The sequence below is a fragment of the Molossus molossus genome, unplaced genomic scaffold (genome assembly GCF_014108415.1).
Source record: "Molossus molossus isolate mMolMol1 unplaced genomic scaffold, mMolMol1.p scaffold_m16_p_41, whole genome shotgun sequence".
Taxonomy (NCBI): domain Eukaryota; kingdom Metazoa; phylum Chordata; class Mammalia; order Chiroptera; family Molossidae; genus Molossus; species Molossus molossus.
This window is the reverse complement of record NW_023425379.1, coordinates 399,958-414,392: the sequence shown is the minus strand read 5'-3', so window position 1 is coordinate 414,392 and position 14,435 is coordinate 399,958. Positions and strand designations below refer to the sequence as shown.

Sequence of the window (14,435 nt, the reverse complement as noted above, 5' to 3'; positions counted from 1 at the left end):
CCACTCCAGTGATCCAGATTCCAATATCAATCAGATTTCACTCTGTAGTGACCAAACTCAATAAAGAGGAGGCCTATGACAGCAGCCTCTCTAATTCTGTGGGTCAGCCAGTTCTCTGCTTGGAGTGATTATGAGACTCGGTGATAGTTATTAACTCCCTGTGATCCACCAGGAATTTGCAGTCACAGCCCTTTAGCACTCTTCTTCTTTTAATCCTCACCTGAGGATATTTTTACATTTACATTTTCGTGCTTTTTCTTGGTGATTTTGCTGTTTGAAATGGTCCCCAGGTGTGGTGCTGAAGTGCTGTCTAGGGTTCCTAAGCACAAGAAGGTCATGATGTGTTTTATGGAGAAAATAGTATGTGTGTTTAGACAAGGTTCATTCAGATAAGAGTTATCATGCAATTGGCCATGTGTTCAATGTTAATGAATCAACCATATATATTAAATTAGGTGTCTTTAAACAGAAACACACATAACACAAGGTTATGTATTGACCAGTTGACAAAAATATTGAGACAAGAGGCTCGCAGGAACCTCACACAGGTACTGAGGTCTCGGCTAGGCTCCGGTTTTGGTGTATGTCCTACTCATTCCCTCTGTGTGTCCACCATCCAGAGACTCTGAGCCCCAGCTGAGCCAGGCCTGCTCCTTCTAATTGCTATGTAGCTCTGGCTTTTCTGGCCAAAAAGATGGGGCATCACTCACCCCAGCCTCTCCACAGGTGACAGCCACAGATGCAGACAGTGGCCCATTTGGCCTCCTCTCCTATTCCTTGGGTGCCGGACTTGGGGCCTCGGGGTCTTCCCCTTTTCGCATTGATGCCCACAGTGGTGACGTGTGCACAACCCAGACCCTGGACCGTGACCAGGGGCCCTCGAGCTTTGACTTCACAGTGACGGCTGTGGATGGGGTAAGTGGGCAGACCACGGACAGGTTGGGATGTTGGGGCAGAGCATTCACCAGGGCCAGACAGGCCCATCTGACTAATGGCTACATATCTCACCAGGGAGGCCTCAAGTCCATAGTGTATGTGAAGGTGTTTGTGTCAGATGAGAATGATAACCCACCTCAGTTCTATCCGCGGGAGTATGCTGCCAGTCTGAGTGCCCAGAGTCCACCAGGCACAGCTGTGCTGAGGGTTCGTGCCCATGACCCTGACCAGGGGCCCCACGGGCGACTCTCCTACCGGATCCTGGCCGGCAATAGCCCCCAACTCTTTGCCTTGGATGAGCACTCAGGTGAGGATCCTGCCATACCCAGGATTATCTCCCCGCGCTCCGCCTGCCTAAATGAAATACTGCCCCCCCCCCCCCCCGTTAAGTTCTGTTGTTTCCTTACACATCTCTCTGCTTTATCCCTCCTTCCAGGGCTGTTGACAGTAGCCTGGCCCTTGGCCAGACAGGCCAACTCTGTGGTGCAGCTGGAGATTGGGGCTCAGGATGGAGGTGGCCTGAAGGCAGAGCTCAATGCCCGAGTCAACATCAGCATTGTGCCGGGAACCCCCATACCACCCATATTTGAACAACTGCAGTATGTCTTTTCTGTGCCAGAGGATGTGGCACCGGGCACCAGTGTGGGCATAGTCCAGGCACACAACCCACCAGGTATCATTTGTCATTATACCCACTTGGTGACATACCCAGACACCCCAATATAACCCTTGAGCTCCATCTCAGCGTACCCCAGGTAGCCCCAATACAAAACACCCTGGTCCAATTCCTGACACTCCTTGGGCATATGCAGGCACTCTGCTTCATCCCCAGGTACATGAATATCACCCTAGTGCCACCCAGCTTCTCTGCCAACACCTGCCCCTCCCCCTAATCCTTTGAAAGACACAGGCATGAGCATTGTGTAGCCACTCTTGGGATCACAGTCTGCCCCAACTCAATAGGTGCCCCTCCATTTCTTTCCTGACCCCTTTCTCCGCCCTAGGTCGCTTGGGGCCTGTGACCCTCGCCCTATCAGGCGGGGATCCCCGAGGACTCTTCTCCCTAGATGGGGCCTCAGGGCTGTTACAGACACTTCGCCCTCTGGACCGGGAGCTGCTGGGGCCAGTGCTAGAGCTGGAGGTACGGGCAGGCAGCGGAGTGCCCCCGGCTTTCGCTGTGGCTCGGGTGCGTGTGCTGCTGGATGATGTGAATGACAATTCCCCTGCCTTCCCTGCACCTGAAGACACGGTGTTGCTGCCACCAAGCACTGCCCCAGGGACCCTCATCTATACACTTCGTGCTCTCGACCCCGATTCAGGCGTTAACAGTCGAGTCACCTTTAACCTTCTTGCTGGAGGTGGTGGGGTCTTCACTGTGGACCCCACCACGGGCCACGTACGACTTATGGGACCTCTGGGGCCTCCAGGGGGGCCGGCACATGAGCTGGACCTGGAGGCCCGGGATGGGGGCTCCCCACCCCGCACCAGCCACTTTCGACTGCGGGTGGTGGTACAGGACTTGGTGACCCGTGGGCTGGCTCCTCACTTCGACAGCCCTACCTACCGTGTGGACCTGCCCTCAGGAACCTCCCCTGGAACTCAGGTTCTGCAAGTGAAGGCTCGAGCACCTGATGGGGGCTCTGTCACCTACTACCTTGCAGGAGATGGACCAAGTAGCCCTTTTGGCCTAGAGCCACAGAGTGGGTGGCTATGGGTGCGGGCAGCACTGGACCGTGAGTCCCAGGAATTGTACACACTGAAGGTAATGGCAGTGTCTGGGTCCAAAGCTGAGCTGGGGCAACAGACAGGCACAACCACTGTAAGAGTCAGCATCCTCAACCAGAATGACCACAGTCCCCGCTTGTCTGAGGAGCCCACCTTCCTGGCTGTGGCAGAGAATCAGCCCCCAGGGACCAGTGTGGGCCGGGTCTTTGCCACTGACCGAGACTCGGGACCCAATGGACGTCTGACCTATAGCCTGCGACAGGTGTCAGAAGACAGCAAGGCCTTCCGCATCCACCCCCAGACTGGTGAGTACTGGCATCAAAATTCTGCGACCCTGTAGCCTCATGCTCAGATTGGTGAACACCCAGACAGGATCCCCGGAGCCTGGTCAAGAAGACCAGGACTGAACCTGGAGTTTCACCATGGGATTCCCTCCCACACTCCCCAAACCCCAGCTTCTCAGTTATAGGCCTCCAGCTCTGCATCCCTAGCTATCCCATACATGATCCCTCTCCTGCACTCCCAGGAGAAGTGACCACACTCCAAACCCTGGACCGAGAGCGGCAGAGCAGCTACCAGATCCTGGTGCAGGTGCAGGATGGAGGGAGCCCACCCCGCAGTACCACAGGCACTGTGCATGTCGCAGTGCTCGACCTCAACGACAACAGTCCCACCTTCCTGCAGGCTTCAGGGGCTGCTGGTGGGGGCCTCCCCATACAGGTATGTGAGGCGGAAGGACCCTGCCCTTAAGAAGTGAGAGAGAATGGGTGTCTCCCCATAGAGCTATAGATGTGGGTAACAGAGAAGGTTTTTGAAACAGGTGTGAGCAAAAAAGGGGCTCTGCCTGCACACAGGTGAGGGCAACTCCATCTTGAGTTGTCTCAAGAACAGGAAAGAGACAACTGTACATGAGTTGTGTGTCCCCACAGGTACCAGATCGAGTGCCTCCAGGAACATTGGTGACAACTCTTCAGGCCAAGGATCCAGATGAAGGGGAGAATGGGACCATCTTGTACACACTGACTGGTATGGGGGTGGAGAGAAAGAAGTTGATGGGTGTGGCACAACCTCATGACCTGCCGGCTCTGGGAAGGCCCTCACCCTTTCACTGCCTGTCCCCAGGTCCTGGCTCAGAGCTCTTCTCTCTGCATCCTCACTCAGGGGAGCTGCTCACTGCAGCACCCCTGATCCGAGCAGAGCGGCCCCATTATGTACTGACGCTAAGTGCTCATGACCAAGGCAGCCCCCCTCGGAGCTCCAGCCTCCAGCTGCTGGTGCAGGTATGGTTGCCCTTCCTCCCAACTGTCCATTTAGCCACCGCTGGGGGCCCACCTCCAATAGCTCCACCTTCATTGGGTCCTTTTCCACTCAGGCTACTCTGAGCACCCTTCCTGCTAACCATCTGGCCAACCTAGACCCCCTTTTACACGGGTCCCCCTGATTTCTTCCTCCCGCCTCGGTCCACAACAGGTGCTTCCCTCGGCTCACTCAGCTGAGCCCCCGCCAGATCCTTCAGAGCCAGACCCCGCGGCACCCGTGCCTGTGGTGCTGACGGTGACAGCAGCCGAGGGGCTGCGACCCGGCTCCCTGTTGGGCTCGGTGGCGCCGCCAGAGCCGGCCGGGGTGGGAGCACTCACCTACACCCTGGTGGGCGGCGCGGACCCAGACGGCACCTTCGCGCTGGAGGCGGCCTCAGGGCGCCTGTACCTGGCGAGACCGCTGGACTTTGAGGCAGGCCCGGCGTGGCGCGCGCTCACGGTGCGCGCCGAGGGACCGGGCGGCGCGGGTGCGCGACTGCTGCGCGTACAGGTGCGCGTGCAAGACGAAAATGAGCACGCGCCGGCCTTCGCCCGCGACCCGCTAGCGCTGGCGCTGCCGGAGAACCCAGAGCCCGGCGTTGCGCTGTACACTTTTCGCGCGTCGGACGCAGACGGTCCGGGCCCCAACAGCGACGTGCGCTACCGCCTGCTGCGCCAGGAGCCTCCCGCGCCTGCACTGCGCCTGGACGCGCGCACCGGGGCGCTGAGCGCTCCGCTGGGCCTGGACCGCGAGACCACGCCCGCAATGCTGCTGCTCGTGGAAGCCACTGACCGGCCCGCCAATGCCAGCCGCCGCCGCACAGCGCGCGTCTCCGCGCGCGTCTTTGTCACGGATGAGAATGACAACGCTCCTGTCTTCGCCTCGCCCTCACGTGTGCGCCTCCCGGAAGATCAGCCGCCTGGGCCCGTGGCGCTGCACGTAGTAGCCCGGGACCCGGACCTGGGCGAGGCCGCACGCGTGACCTATCGCCTGGCCGCCGGCGGGGACGGCTACTTCCGCCTACACTCAAGTACTGGTGAGTTTGGTCTGGTGGCCGGGTACGATGAGCAGAGTGTGATGGGAAGGGAGTGCGGTGGTATCCTTCCAACCTGCCCTACTGATTACCTAGGAGCCCTGTCCCTGGTGAGGCCCCTGGACCGCGAACATCGAGCTGAGCACGTTCTGACCGTGGTGGCCTCCGACCACGGCTCCCCGCCGCGCTCCGCCACGCAGCTCCTAACTGTTAGTGTCGCCGATGTCAACGACGAGGCACCCGCTTTCCAGCAGCAGGAGTACAGCGTCCTCTTGCGAGAGAACAGCCCTCCAGGCACTTCTCTGCTAATCCTGCGGGCAACCGATCCTGACCTGGGTAAGACCTTGGGGGTGGAGGAGTTGAAAGAGGAATGGATTGGGCCAAGAAAGGGCAAATATGTATGTATATCCTCTGCTCACCGTCCATGCTGCCCTTCCTCAGGGGCCAATGGGCAAGTGATGTATGGAGGCATCTCTGGCGAAAGCTTCTCCCTGGACCCAGACACTGGAGTTCTCACAACTCTGCGAGCCCTGGATCGGGAGGAGCAGGAGGAGATCAACCTGACAGGTACACATTGACAGGACCCCAAAAGCCTGAGAGGTGTTGTAAGCTCCAGTGTTGCATAGGCAAAATCCCCAAATTACCTTCTAGAATCTTACACTCATTATGTGGCACAGCTTCTGTTACTTTTTAAAAAGTCACTTTGGGGAGTCAACAGTTTGGCAGCGTGCAAGGTCAACTGACTTCTCTGTCACCAATGTGACACAAATTCTCAAATGCATAATGTCACAGCTGTGCCCTCTAGGAGTCTCTCAGATGATACTGCAGACATTTAACAGAGGAGCATATTGTTATTGAGAACCTGAGAGGTGAAGTGACTTGCTCAAGTTAACACAGCTTGAAAATGGCAAAGCTGGGACTTGAACACAGATCTCATGGTACCTCATTTGGTGCCTTTTCTGTCACACCACCACCAATCTGATACATCTTGCATGGACCAAGCATGGGAGGTGGGAAGAAAATAACATCTCTGATACCTGTTTATATATTTATGTTTGCATGTCCACATGTAGGCACCTGTGTGCTTGTGGGGTTGGAGAGATGGACATTTTCTGTTTTGTGTGTGTACCTGGTGAACATGTATGAACACTATGCAGTGTGGATTGTGGATTTCTCCATGAAATGGGAGCAAGCTAGAGCTCATTGATTTTGCTTCCTCATAGTGTATGCCCGGGACAGGGGATCACCCCCACTGTTGACTCATGTCACAGTGCGAGTGGCTGTAGAGGATGAGAACGACCATGCCCCAACCTTTGGGAGTACCCATCTCTCCCTGGAAGTGCCCGAGGGCCAGGACCCCCAGACCCTTACCACGCTGCGGGCCTCTGACCCAGATGTGGGAGCAAATGGGCAGTTGCAGTACCGAATCCTGGGTGAGAACCTTCCCAGTACACATTTGCCCAGTTCTACTCCTTGTTGGCCCATGTTAGACTTGGTCAGTGTGTCAGGGTATCCTTTTGCTTCTCTTTATGTATTCTTCTTTTTCTTTCATGCATGTATCTGTGTCACTGAGTGTCTCCTGTGTTTCTCCAGCTCTTTATCTCCCTCTGTGTCTCTGTTTTTAACTTTGTTTCTTTTTCTTTCTTTCTTTTTTTTATGTCTCTCTGTAGAGCAGTTGTTCTCAAACTTTTTGGTCTCAAGAGCCCTTAACATTCTTAATTTTTGAGGTCCTTAAGAGCTTTTGTTTATGTAATAGTGTGATATAACATTATAATAAATATGTAATATAAATATATGTGTATCAATATTTACTATATTAGGTATTAAAGCTGAGAAGATTATAAAATACTGCAAAGCAAGCCAATGAAGTAATACTACTTGCCATATTTCTACATAGGCACATGTTAAGGTTTCAAATAACAATTTGTTGGATAGTATAGGGGTTGCAAAGATAGCAGGTGTAACTGAAGGGAAGCCAACAAAACTGAGTGAATCTCTGAACATATTTATGTTCTAAACTTTCTACCTAGAATATTCTAGAAAACACAGGAATATATCAGCACACATTCCATTAACCATCCAAGTGATGATATCATCACATGTACCATCTGGACTCCACTGAACATTTGTGAGACAATGAAAATGCAAAAAACATGTAATGTCATAGTATTGCTATGAAAATAGTTTTGATCTTGTGTACGCCCTTGAAAGGGTCTCAGGGGACTCCCAGGGCTTCCCAGTCCACACTCCAAGATCAGCTAGCTGCTTTATAGTATCTCTTTACCTTCTGTGTCTCTCTGCCTTTCTCTCAATTTCTCTTTCTCCTTCTCCTTCTCTTTCTTTCCCCTTCTCCTTTCTTTCCCTTCCCTCTCCTCTATCTCATTCTTTGCTGTTGCCTGTAAGTCAGCCTCACTCCCATGGCCTGATACATGTATGTTTATGTGTGCCTGCTCTTCTCTGCAGATGGGGATCCATCAGGAGCCTTTGTCCTAGATCTAGCCTCTGGGGAGTTTGGTACCATGAGACCACTAGACCGGGAGGTGGAGCCAGCATTCCAGCTGCGGATAGAGGCCCGGGACGGAGGCCAGCCAGCTCTCAGTGCCACTCTGCTTGTGACAGTGACAGTGCTGGATTCCAATGACCATGCCCCAGCCTTTCCTGTGCCTGCCTACTCTGTGGAGGTGCCTGAGGATGCACCTACAGGGACTCTCCTTTTGCAGCTGCAGGCTCATGACCCTGATGCCGGGGCCAATGGCCATGTGACCTACTACCTGGGTGCAGGTGCAGCAGGAGCCTTCCTGCTGGAGCCCAGCTCTGGGGAACTGCGCACAGCCACAGCCCTAGACAGGGAGCAGTGTCCCAGCTATGCCTTTTCCGTGAGTGCAGTGGATGGTGCAGCTGCTGGGCCCCTGAGCACCACGGTGCCTGTCACCATCACAGTGCGTGATGTCAATGACCATGCACCCACCTTCCCCACCAGTCCCCTGAGGCTGCGCCTGCCCCGCCCAGGCTCGAGCCTCAGCACCCCAACCCTGGCTCTGGCTACTCTGCGAGCTGAAGACCGTGATGCTGGTGCCAATGCTTCCATCCTCTATCGGCTGGCAGGCACACCACCTCCTGGCACCACTGTGGACTCCTACACTGGTGAAATCCGTGTGACCCGCTCCCCTGTAGCTCTGAACCCCCGGGACCGTGTCCTCTTCATTGTGGCCACTGACCTTGGCCGTCCTGCTCGTTCTGCCACTGGTGTGGTCATTATTGGGCTACAGGGGGAGTCTGAACGTGGACCCCGCTTTCCTCGTGCTAGTAGCGAAGCTGTGCTCCGTGAGAATGCACCCCCAGGTGGGTGCCCAACCATGTCTCCCAGCCTTATATCTCTGCATGGGCTGGAGTTACTCACTAAAAATGACCCCCAAACTCCCTCAGTCTAGTGCCCCAGTCCAACCAATACCATCCTCTCTGCAGGGACTCCCATTGCCTCCCCCAAGGCTGTCCACGCAGGAGGCTCAACTGGACTGATCACCTATAGCATTCTCAGTGGGAATGAGAAAGGGACATTCTCCATCCTGCCTAGCACAGGTAAGGGGCAAAGAGCAGGGGGCTCTGTGAAGGGACGGGCTCCTGGAGGGGCTGCCCTTGAGTAAGAAGCCTCAGAAAGGGAGGCTCCAGAGCAAGAAGGGGCTGTCAGTGATGCATTCTACCTCCTCCCAGGAGCCATCACAGTTCGCTCGGCAGAGGGGCTGGACTTTGAGGCAAATCCGCGGCTACGACTGGTGCTGCAGGCAGAGAGCGGAGGGGCCTTTGCCTTCTCCGTGCTGACCCTGACCCTGCAAGATGCCAATGACAATGCTCCCCGCTTTCTGCAGGCCCACTATGTGGCCTTCTTGCCTGAGTCCAGGCCCTTGGAGGGGCCCCTGCTGCAGGTATGAGATATGATGGGAAGTTGGGGGACAGTGCTGGTCAGACTTGTCTGTGCCCAGGTCAGTGCCGGCAGCATCCTACTTCCACCAGGTGGAGGCAGATGACCTGGATCAAGGCCCCAGTGGACAGATCTCCTACAGTCTGGCTGCATCCCAGCCAGCACGGGGACTGTTCCATGTAGACCCAGCCACAGGCACTATCACTACCACAGCCATCCTGGACCGTGAGATCTGGGCAGAAACACGGTGAGCCCTGGCTCTGTAGACCCCACGACCCCATCCTGGGTTCATTCAACGTCAAGGCCTCCCTTGAATCCCCCTCAATCTCTAGGCCACATCCTGAGTCTCCCTAGTCCTGCCCAGCATCCTCCCTGATCCCCAGGCCCCTCTCCTGATTTGCTCCACCTCATTGTGTCCAGGCTGGTGCTGATGGCCACAGACAGAGGAAGCCCAGCCCTAGTGGGCTCAGCTACCCTGACAGTGATGGTCATCGACACCAATGACAATCGTCCCACCATCCCCCAGCCCTGGGAGCTCCGAGTATCCGAAGGTGAGGGCTGGGTAAAGTAAGAGGTACAAAGGGTGGTCGGGCAGCACTATTTCCCAGTCTGGGGCTCCAGAGGTGTCTCGGACCAGGCCAGACACATCTGTCCTGTGTATTACAGATGCACTATTGGGCTCAGAGATTGCACAGGTCACAGGAAATGATGTGGACTCTGGACCGGTGCTGTGGTATGTGCTGAGCTCATCTGGACCCCAAGATCCTTTCAGCGTAGGCCGCTATGGAGGCCGTGTCTCCCTCACAGGCCCCCTGGACTTCGAGCAGCGTGACCGCTACCACCTGCAGCTGCTGGCACATGATGGGCCTCACGAGGGCCGTGCCAACCTCACTGTGCTCGTGGAGGACGTCAATGACAACGCACCTGTCTTCTCACAGAGCCTCTATCAGGTACCAGTGCCCCGGGATGTCCTCACACCTGGACCCAGGGATGTCCGTGTTGGAGAGAAGTGAGGAGGCTAGAAATATCTGAGATGGGCTGGACCTTAGAACTAATCTGGGGGTGGGAGGTCCCATCTCAGACCAGCTTTGCAAGTCCTGGGGACAGTATCCAAGTTCTTGGTCCCAGGCCCCAAAATGGGGAAAGGTGGGCAATTCAAATACTAAGGAGTATGAGCTCCAAGCTGGAATGGATGCTAAGTAGAGCTCAGAACACAGGCTGAAGGAGCAGCAGGGCAGCAGGGCCATAAATGTTTGTCCTCACACCTCAGGTGATGCTGCTTGAGCACACGCCCCCAGGCAGCGCCATTCTCTCCGTCTCTGCCACTGACCGGGACTCAGGTGCCAATGGTCACATCTCCTACCACCTGGCTTCCCCTGCCGAGGGCTTCAATGTTGACCCCAACAATGGTGCGTCCTTCCCGGGATCTGACCCCTTAATCTTTGACTTTGTTGGGCCATCTTCTGACCTCATTCCTAGAATTCTTTGCCTGAACTCTTTACTCCTACATCTCTAACCCAGGGAGGACATTTTTTCTCCTTTGTCTCTATTTTAAGCCCTGTCCTGGCTGCATGTCTCGAAGCTGTTCCCTGAATCCTGAAGGCCATCTCATAATCTCCCAGCATGCAGGCTGTTCCCTGGAGTCTGACTTCCAAGGCCGTTACCCAGGCCCTAAAGGGTCACTTGCCCTGCTCACCCACAGCCCCTGCTGAATGCATGTTTCTCTCCATTCCCTTTGCATCTCAGGGACCTTGTTCACAACAATGGGAACCATGGCCTTGGGCCACGAGGGCCTCGGAGTGGTGGACGTGGTGCTGGAAGCACGAGATCATGGGCTGCCAGGCCGGGCAGCCCGAGCCACAGTGCACGTGCAGCTGCAGGACCAGAACGACCACGCCCCGAGCTTCACGTTGCCACACTACCGTGTGGCTGTGACTGAGGATCTGCCCCCGGGCTCCACCCTGCTCACCCTGGAGGCCACAGATGCCGATGGAAGCCGCACCCACGCCACTGTGGACTACAGCATCGTCAGTGGCAACCGGGGCCGAGTCTTCCAGCTGGAACCCCGGCTTGCAGAAGCTGGGGAGAATGGTGGACTAGGCCCCCAGGCACTGGGATGCCTGGTGTTGCTCGAGCCTCTAGACTTTGAAAGTTTAACCCAGTACAATCTAACTGTGGCTGCAGCTGATCGGGGACAGCCACCTCGAAGCTCAGCCGTGCCGGTCACCGTCACGGTGCTGGACGTCAATGACAACCCACCCGTTTTCACTAGAGCTTCCTATCGTGTGGCAGTATCCGAGGACACGCCTGTTGGAGCCGAGCTGCTGCACGTGGAGGCCTCTGACGCTGATCCTGGCCTCCATGGCCTCGTGCGTTTCACCCTCAGCTCGGGTGACCCTTCAGGGCTCTTTGAGTTGGATGAGAGCTCGGGTGCCTTGCGACTGGCCCGTCCCTTGGACTGTGAGACCCAGGCTCGACATCAGCTTGTAGTGCAGGCTGCTGACCCTGTGGGGGCACACTTTGCTCTGGCACCAGTGACCATTGAGGTCCAGGATGTGAATGACCATGGCCCAGCCTTCCCACTGAGCTTGCTCAGCACCAGCCTGGCGGAGAACCAGCCTCCAGGCACTCTTGTAACCACTCTGCATGCGATTGATGGGGATGCCGGGGCTTTCGGGAGGCTCCGCTACAGCCTGTTGGAGGCTGGGCCAGGGCCTGAGGGACGTGAGGCATTTGCACTGAACAGCTCAACAGGGGAACTGCGGGCACGAGTAGCCTTTGACTACGAGCACACAGGCAGCTTCCAGCTGCTAGTGGGAGCTGCCGATGCTGGGAATCTCTCAGCCTCAGTCACCGTGTCGGTGCTGGTGACGGGGGAAGATGAGTATGACCCGGTGTTTCTGGCTCCAGCTTTCCACTTCCAAGTGCCAGAAGGTGCCCGGCGTGGCCATAGCCTGGGTCACGTGCAGGCCACAGATGAGGATGGAGGTGCCGATGGCCTGGTGCTCTATTCCCTGGCCGCCTCTTCTCCCTACTTTGGTATCAACCAGACGACAGGTGCCCTGTACCTGAGGGTGGACAGCCGAGCACCAGGCAGTGGAACAGGCCCCTCTGGGGGTGGGGGCCGGACCCGGCGTGAGGCACCAAGAGAGCTGAGGCTGGAAGTGGTGGCACGGGGGCCTCTGCCTGGTTCAAGGAGTGCCACGGTGCCGGTGACCGTGGATATCACGCACACTGCACTGGGCCTGGCACCTGACCTCAACCTGCTATTGGTGGGGGCTGTGGCAGCCTCCCTGGGAGTGGTGGTGGTTCTTGCCCTGGTGGCCCTGGTCCTTGGGCTGGTGCGGGCCCGTAGCCGCAAGGCGGAGGCAGCGCCTGGCCCAATGTCACAGGCAGCGCCCCTGGCCACTGGCTCCCTGCAGAAACTGGGCCGGGAGCCACCCAGCCCACCACCATCAGAACACCTGTATCACCAGACTCTCCCTAGCTATGGTGGGCCAGGAGCTGGAGGTCCCTACCCGCGGGGTGGCTCCCTGGACCCTTCCCATTCAAGTGGCCGAGGCTCAGCAGAGGCTGCGGAGGATGACGAGATCCGCATGATCAACGAGTTTCCTCGTGTGGCCAGTGTGGCCTCCTCCCTGGCTGCCCGTGGCCCTGACTCGGGCATCCAGCAGGATGCAGATGGACTGAGTGACACATCCTGTGAGCCACCTGCCCCCGACACCTGGTATAAGGGCCGAAAGGCAGGGCTGCTGCTGCCAGGTGCAGGAGCCACTCTGTACCGAGAAGAGGGCCCCCCAGCCACTGCCACGGCCTTCCTGGGGGGCTGTGGCCTGAGCCCTGCACCCACCGGGGACTATGGCTTCCCAGCAGATGGCAAGCCATGCGTGGCAGGTGCACTGACAGCCATTGTGGCTGGCGAGGAAGAGCTCCGTGGCAGCTATAACTGGGACTACCTGCTGAGCTGGTGCCCTCAGTTCCAGCCGCTGGCCAGCGTGTTCACAGAGATCGCCCGGCTCAAGGATGAAGCTCGGCCATGTCCCCCCGCTCCCCGTATTGACCCACCACCCCTCATCACTGCCGTGGCCCATCCAGGAGCCAAGTCTGTACCCCCCAAGCCAGCCAGCACAGCTGCAACCCGGGCCATCTTCCCACCAACCTCCCACCGCTCCCCCATCAGCCATGAAGGCTCCCTGTCCTCAGCTGCCATGTCCCCCAGCTTCTCACCCTCACTGTCTCCTCTGGCTGCTCGCTCACCTGTTGTCTCGCCATTTGGGGTGGCCCAGGGCCCCTCAGCCTCAGCACTCAGCACAGAGTCCGGCCTGGAGCCACCTGACGACACGGAGCTGCACATCTAGCTGTGGCCCGGACTGGGCCCCGACCTGGGACGCGCACAGTGTCCCCAATGCAGGCCCCATCTGAGCCTGCCCTGGGCAGCCTCGGACCATGGTCGGCCACAGGGAGACCAGCTCCTCATCCCACACTCTCCAGGGGGAGCGGGTTGCACATCTTACCCAGCCCCGTCAGAGTACCAGCACCACAGAGGCCCTGTGGGCACTGACCTGTGGCCAGGTCCAGTGTGGGGAGAAAAATGAAGGAGGCAGCAGCCCTGGGTTCTCCTCAGTGAGGGCTTTCTGCCCTGTGCCAGCACCCTGAGATGGAGCTGAGACTTTATTTATTGGGGGGTTGGGGGATGGAGGAGGTCCTCCAACCTGTTTGGGCCCAGCTCCTTTGGGTCCCACTGACACCCCTGCCCCTGCCCAGAACCAAGTGCCAATTCTCACTCTGGAGCCTTAATAAACTGCAGTTTGTATCCAGCGTCCGGCTCAGTTCTGTGGGGGCCAGAGGAGTGGGGGACGGTGGGGAGGCACCTGGCACACTGTGGACACCTCAGGAGGCACAGAGGGGTGGTAGGCACGGGGGCATCCAGGGGCGGGACGGCACTGGGAGCCACCTGTCTGTAGTTGACCTTTCCCTCTAATGCAGGTAGCAGGCCAGGAAGAAGGCAGACAGTGACCAAGAGAGGGACTGCTTGGTCAGAAGAGACCTTATGGATGACCAGCTCTAGGAGCAACAAGTGGTTCATGTGTTTTTCTTGGAGCCACTATTAATTCATGTAATAGGAGCTTAGATGTGTTGAGCCTTTGCTGTCAGACCCTTCTGAGTGATTTGCCTGTTTTATCTGTAAACTTCCACAGCAACCCTGAGACAGACTATTTTTACTGTAACAGTTTGTATTCTAATGAAGAACCCTGGTTTCCGAGAGGCTAGGTGACTTTCCTGATGTATAGCTAGGAAGAAGCCGGATCTTCTGGTCTGTGGGCCTTAGGGCTCCTTTCTTAAGTCCCCCTATACCCTGTGGTGAGTCCTGGCTGGACTCACAGTGGGAGGGAGCCCTGGCCTAACCCAGGGCTCCATGGGCCACCAGGAGGATCCGAGCGGCGGGCCACAGAGGGAGGATCCAAGCGGCAGCCCACCCATTCCCTCAGCACTCAGGACCGCCCACTTGGGGGAAGAGCCACA

The 14,435-nt window shown here is 57.1% G+C and overlaps 1 protein-coding gene across 1 annotated transcript in view; it reads left to right on the top strand.

Annotated features, from left to right (window-relative positions):
* The window catches only part of DCHS1 (dachsous cadherin-related 1), a 33,891-nt gene extending 20,161 nt beyond the window's left edge, over positions 1-13,730 (top strand). Inside the window, exons 3-21 of the mRNA XM_036242229.1 lie at positions 727-915; positions 1,012-1,243; positions 1,373-1,609; positions 1,941-2,966; positions 3,188-3,381; positions 3,591-3,687; positions 3,784-3,941; positions 4,132-4,996; positions 5,090-5,329; positions 5,435-5,560; positions 6,217-6,426; positions 7,457-8,335; positions 8,459-8,572; positions 8,705-8,916; positions 9,005-9,159; positions 9,333-9,463; positions 9,579-9,862; positions 10,183-10,321; positions 10,659-13,730. Coding sequence (XP_036098122.1) covers positions 727-915; positions 1,012-1,243; positions 1,373-1,609; positions 1,941-2,966; positions 3,188-3,381; positions 3,591-3,687; positions 3,784-3,941; positions 4,132-4,996; positions 5,090-5,329; positions 5,435-5,560; positions 6,217-6,426; positions 7,457-8,335; positions 8,459-8,572; positions 8,705-8,916; positions 9,005-9,159; positions 9,333-9,463; positions 9,579-9,862; positions 10,183-10,321; positions 10,659-13,270 — 8,100 coding nt within the window. The 3' untranslated portion in view covers positions 13,271-13,730. The remainder of the gene's footprint in view (positions 1-726; positions 916-1,011; positions 1,244-1,372; positions 1,610-1,940; positions 2,967-3,187; positions 3,382-3,590; positions 3,688-3,783; positions 3,942-4,131; positions 4,997-5,089; positions 5,330-5,434; positions 5,561-6,216; positions 6,427-7,456; positions 8,336-8,458; positions 8,573-8,704; positions 8,917-9,004; positions 9,160-9,332; positions 9,464-9,578; positions 9,863-10,182; positions 10,322-10,658) is intronic.
* The last annotated feature ends 705 nt before the right edge of the window (positions 13,731-14,435 follow it).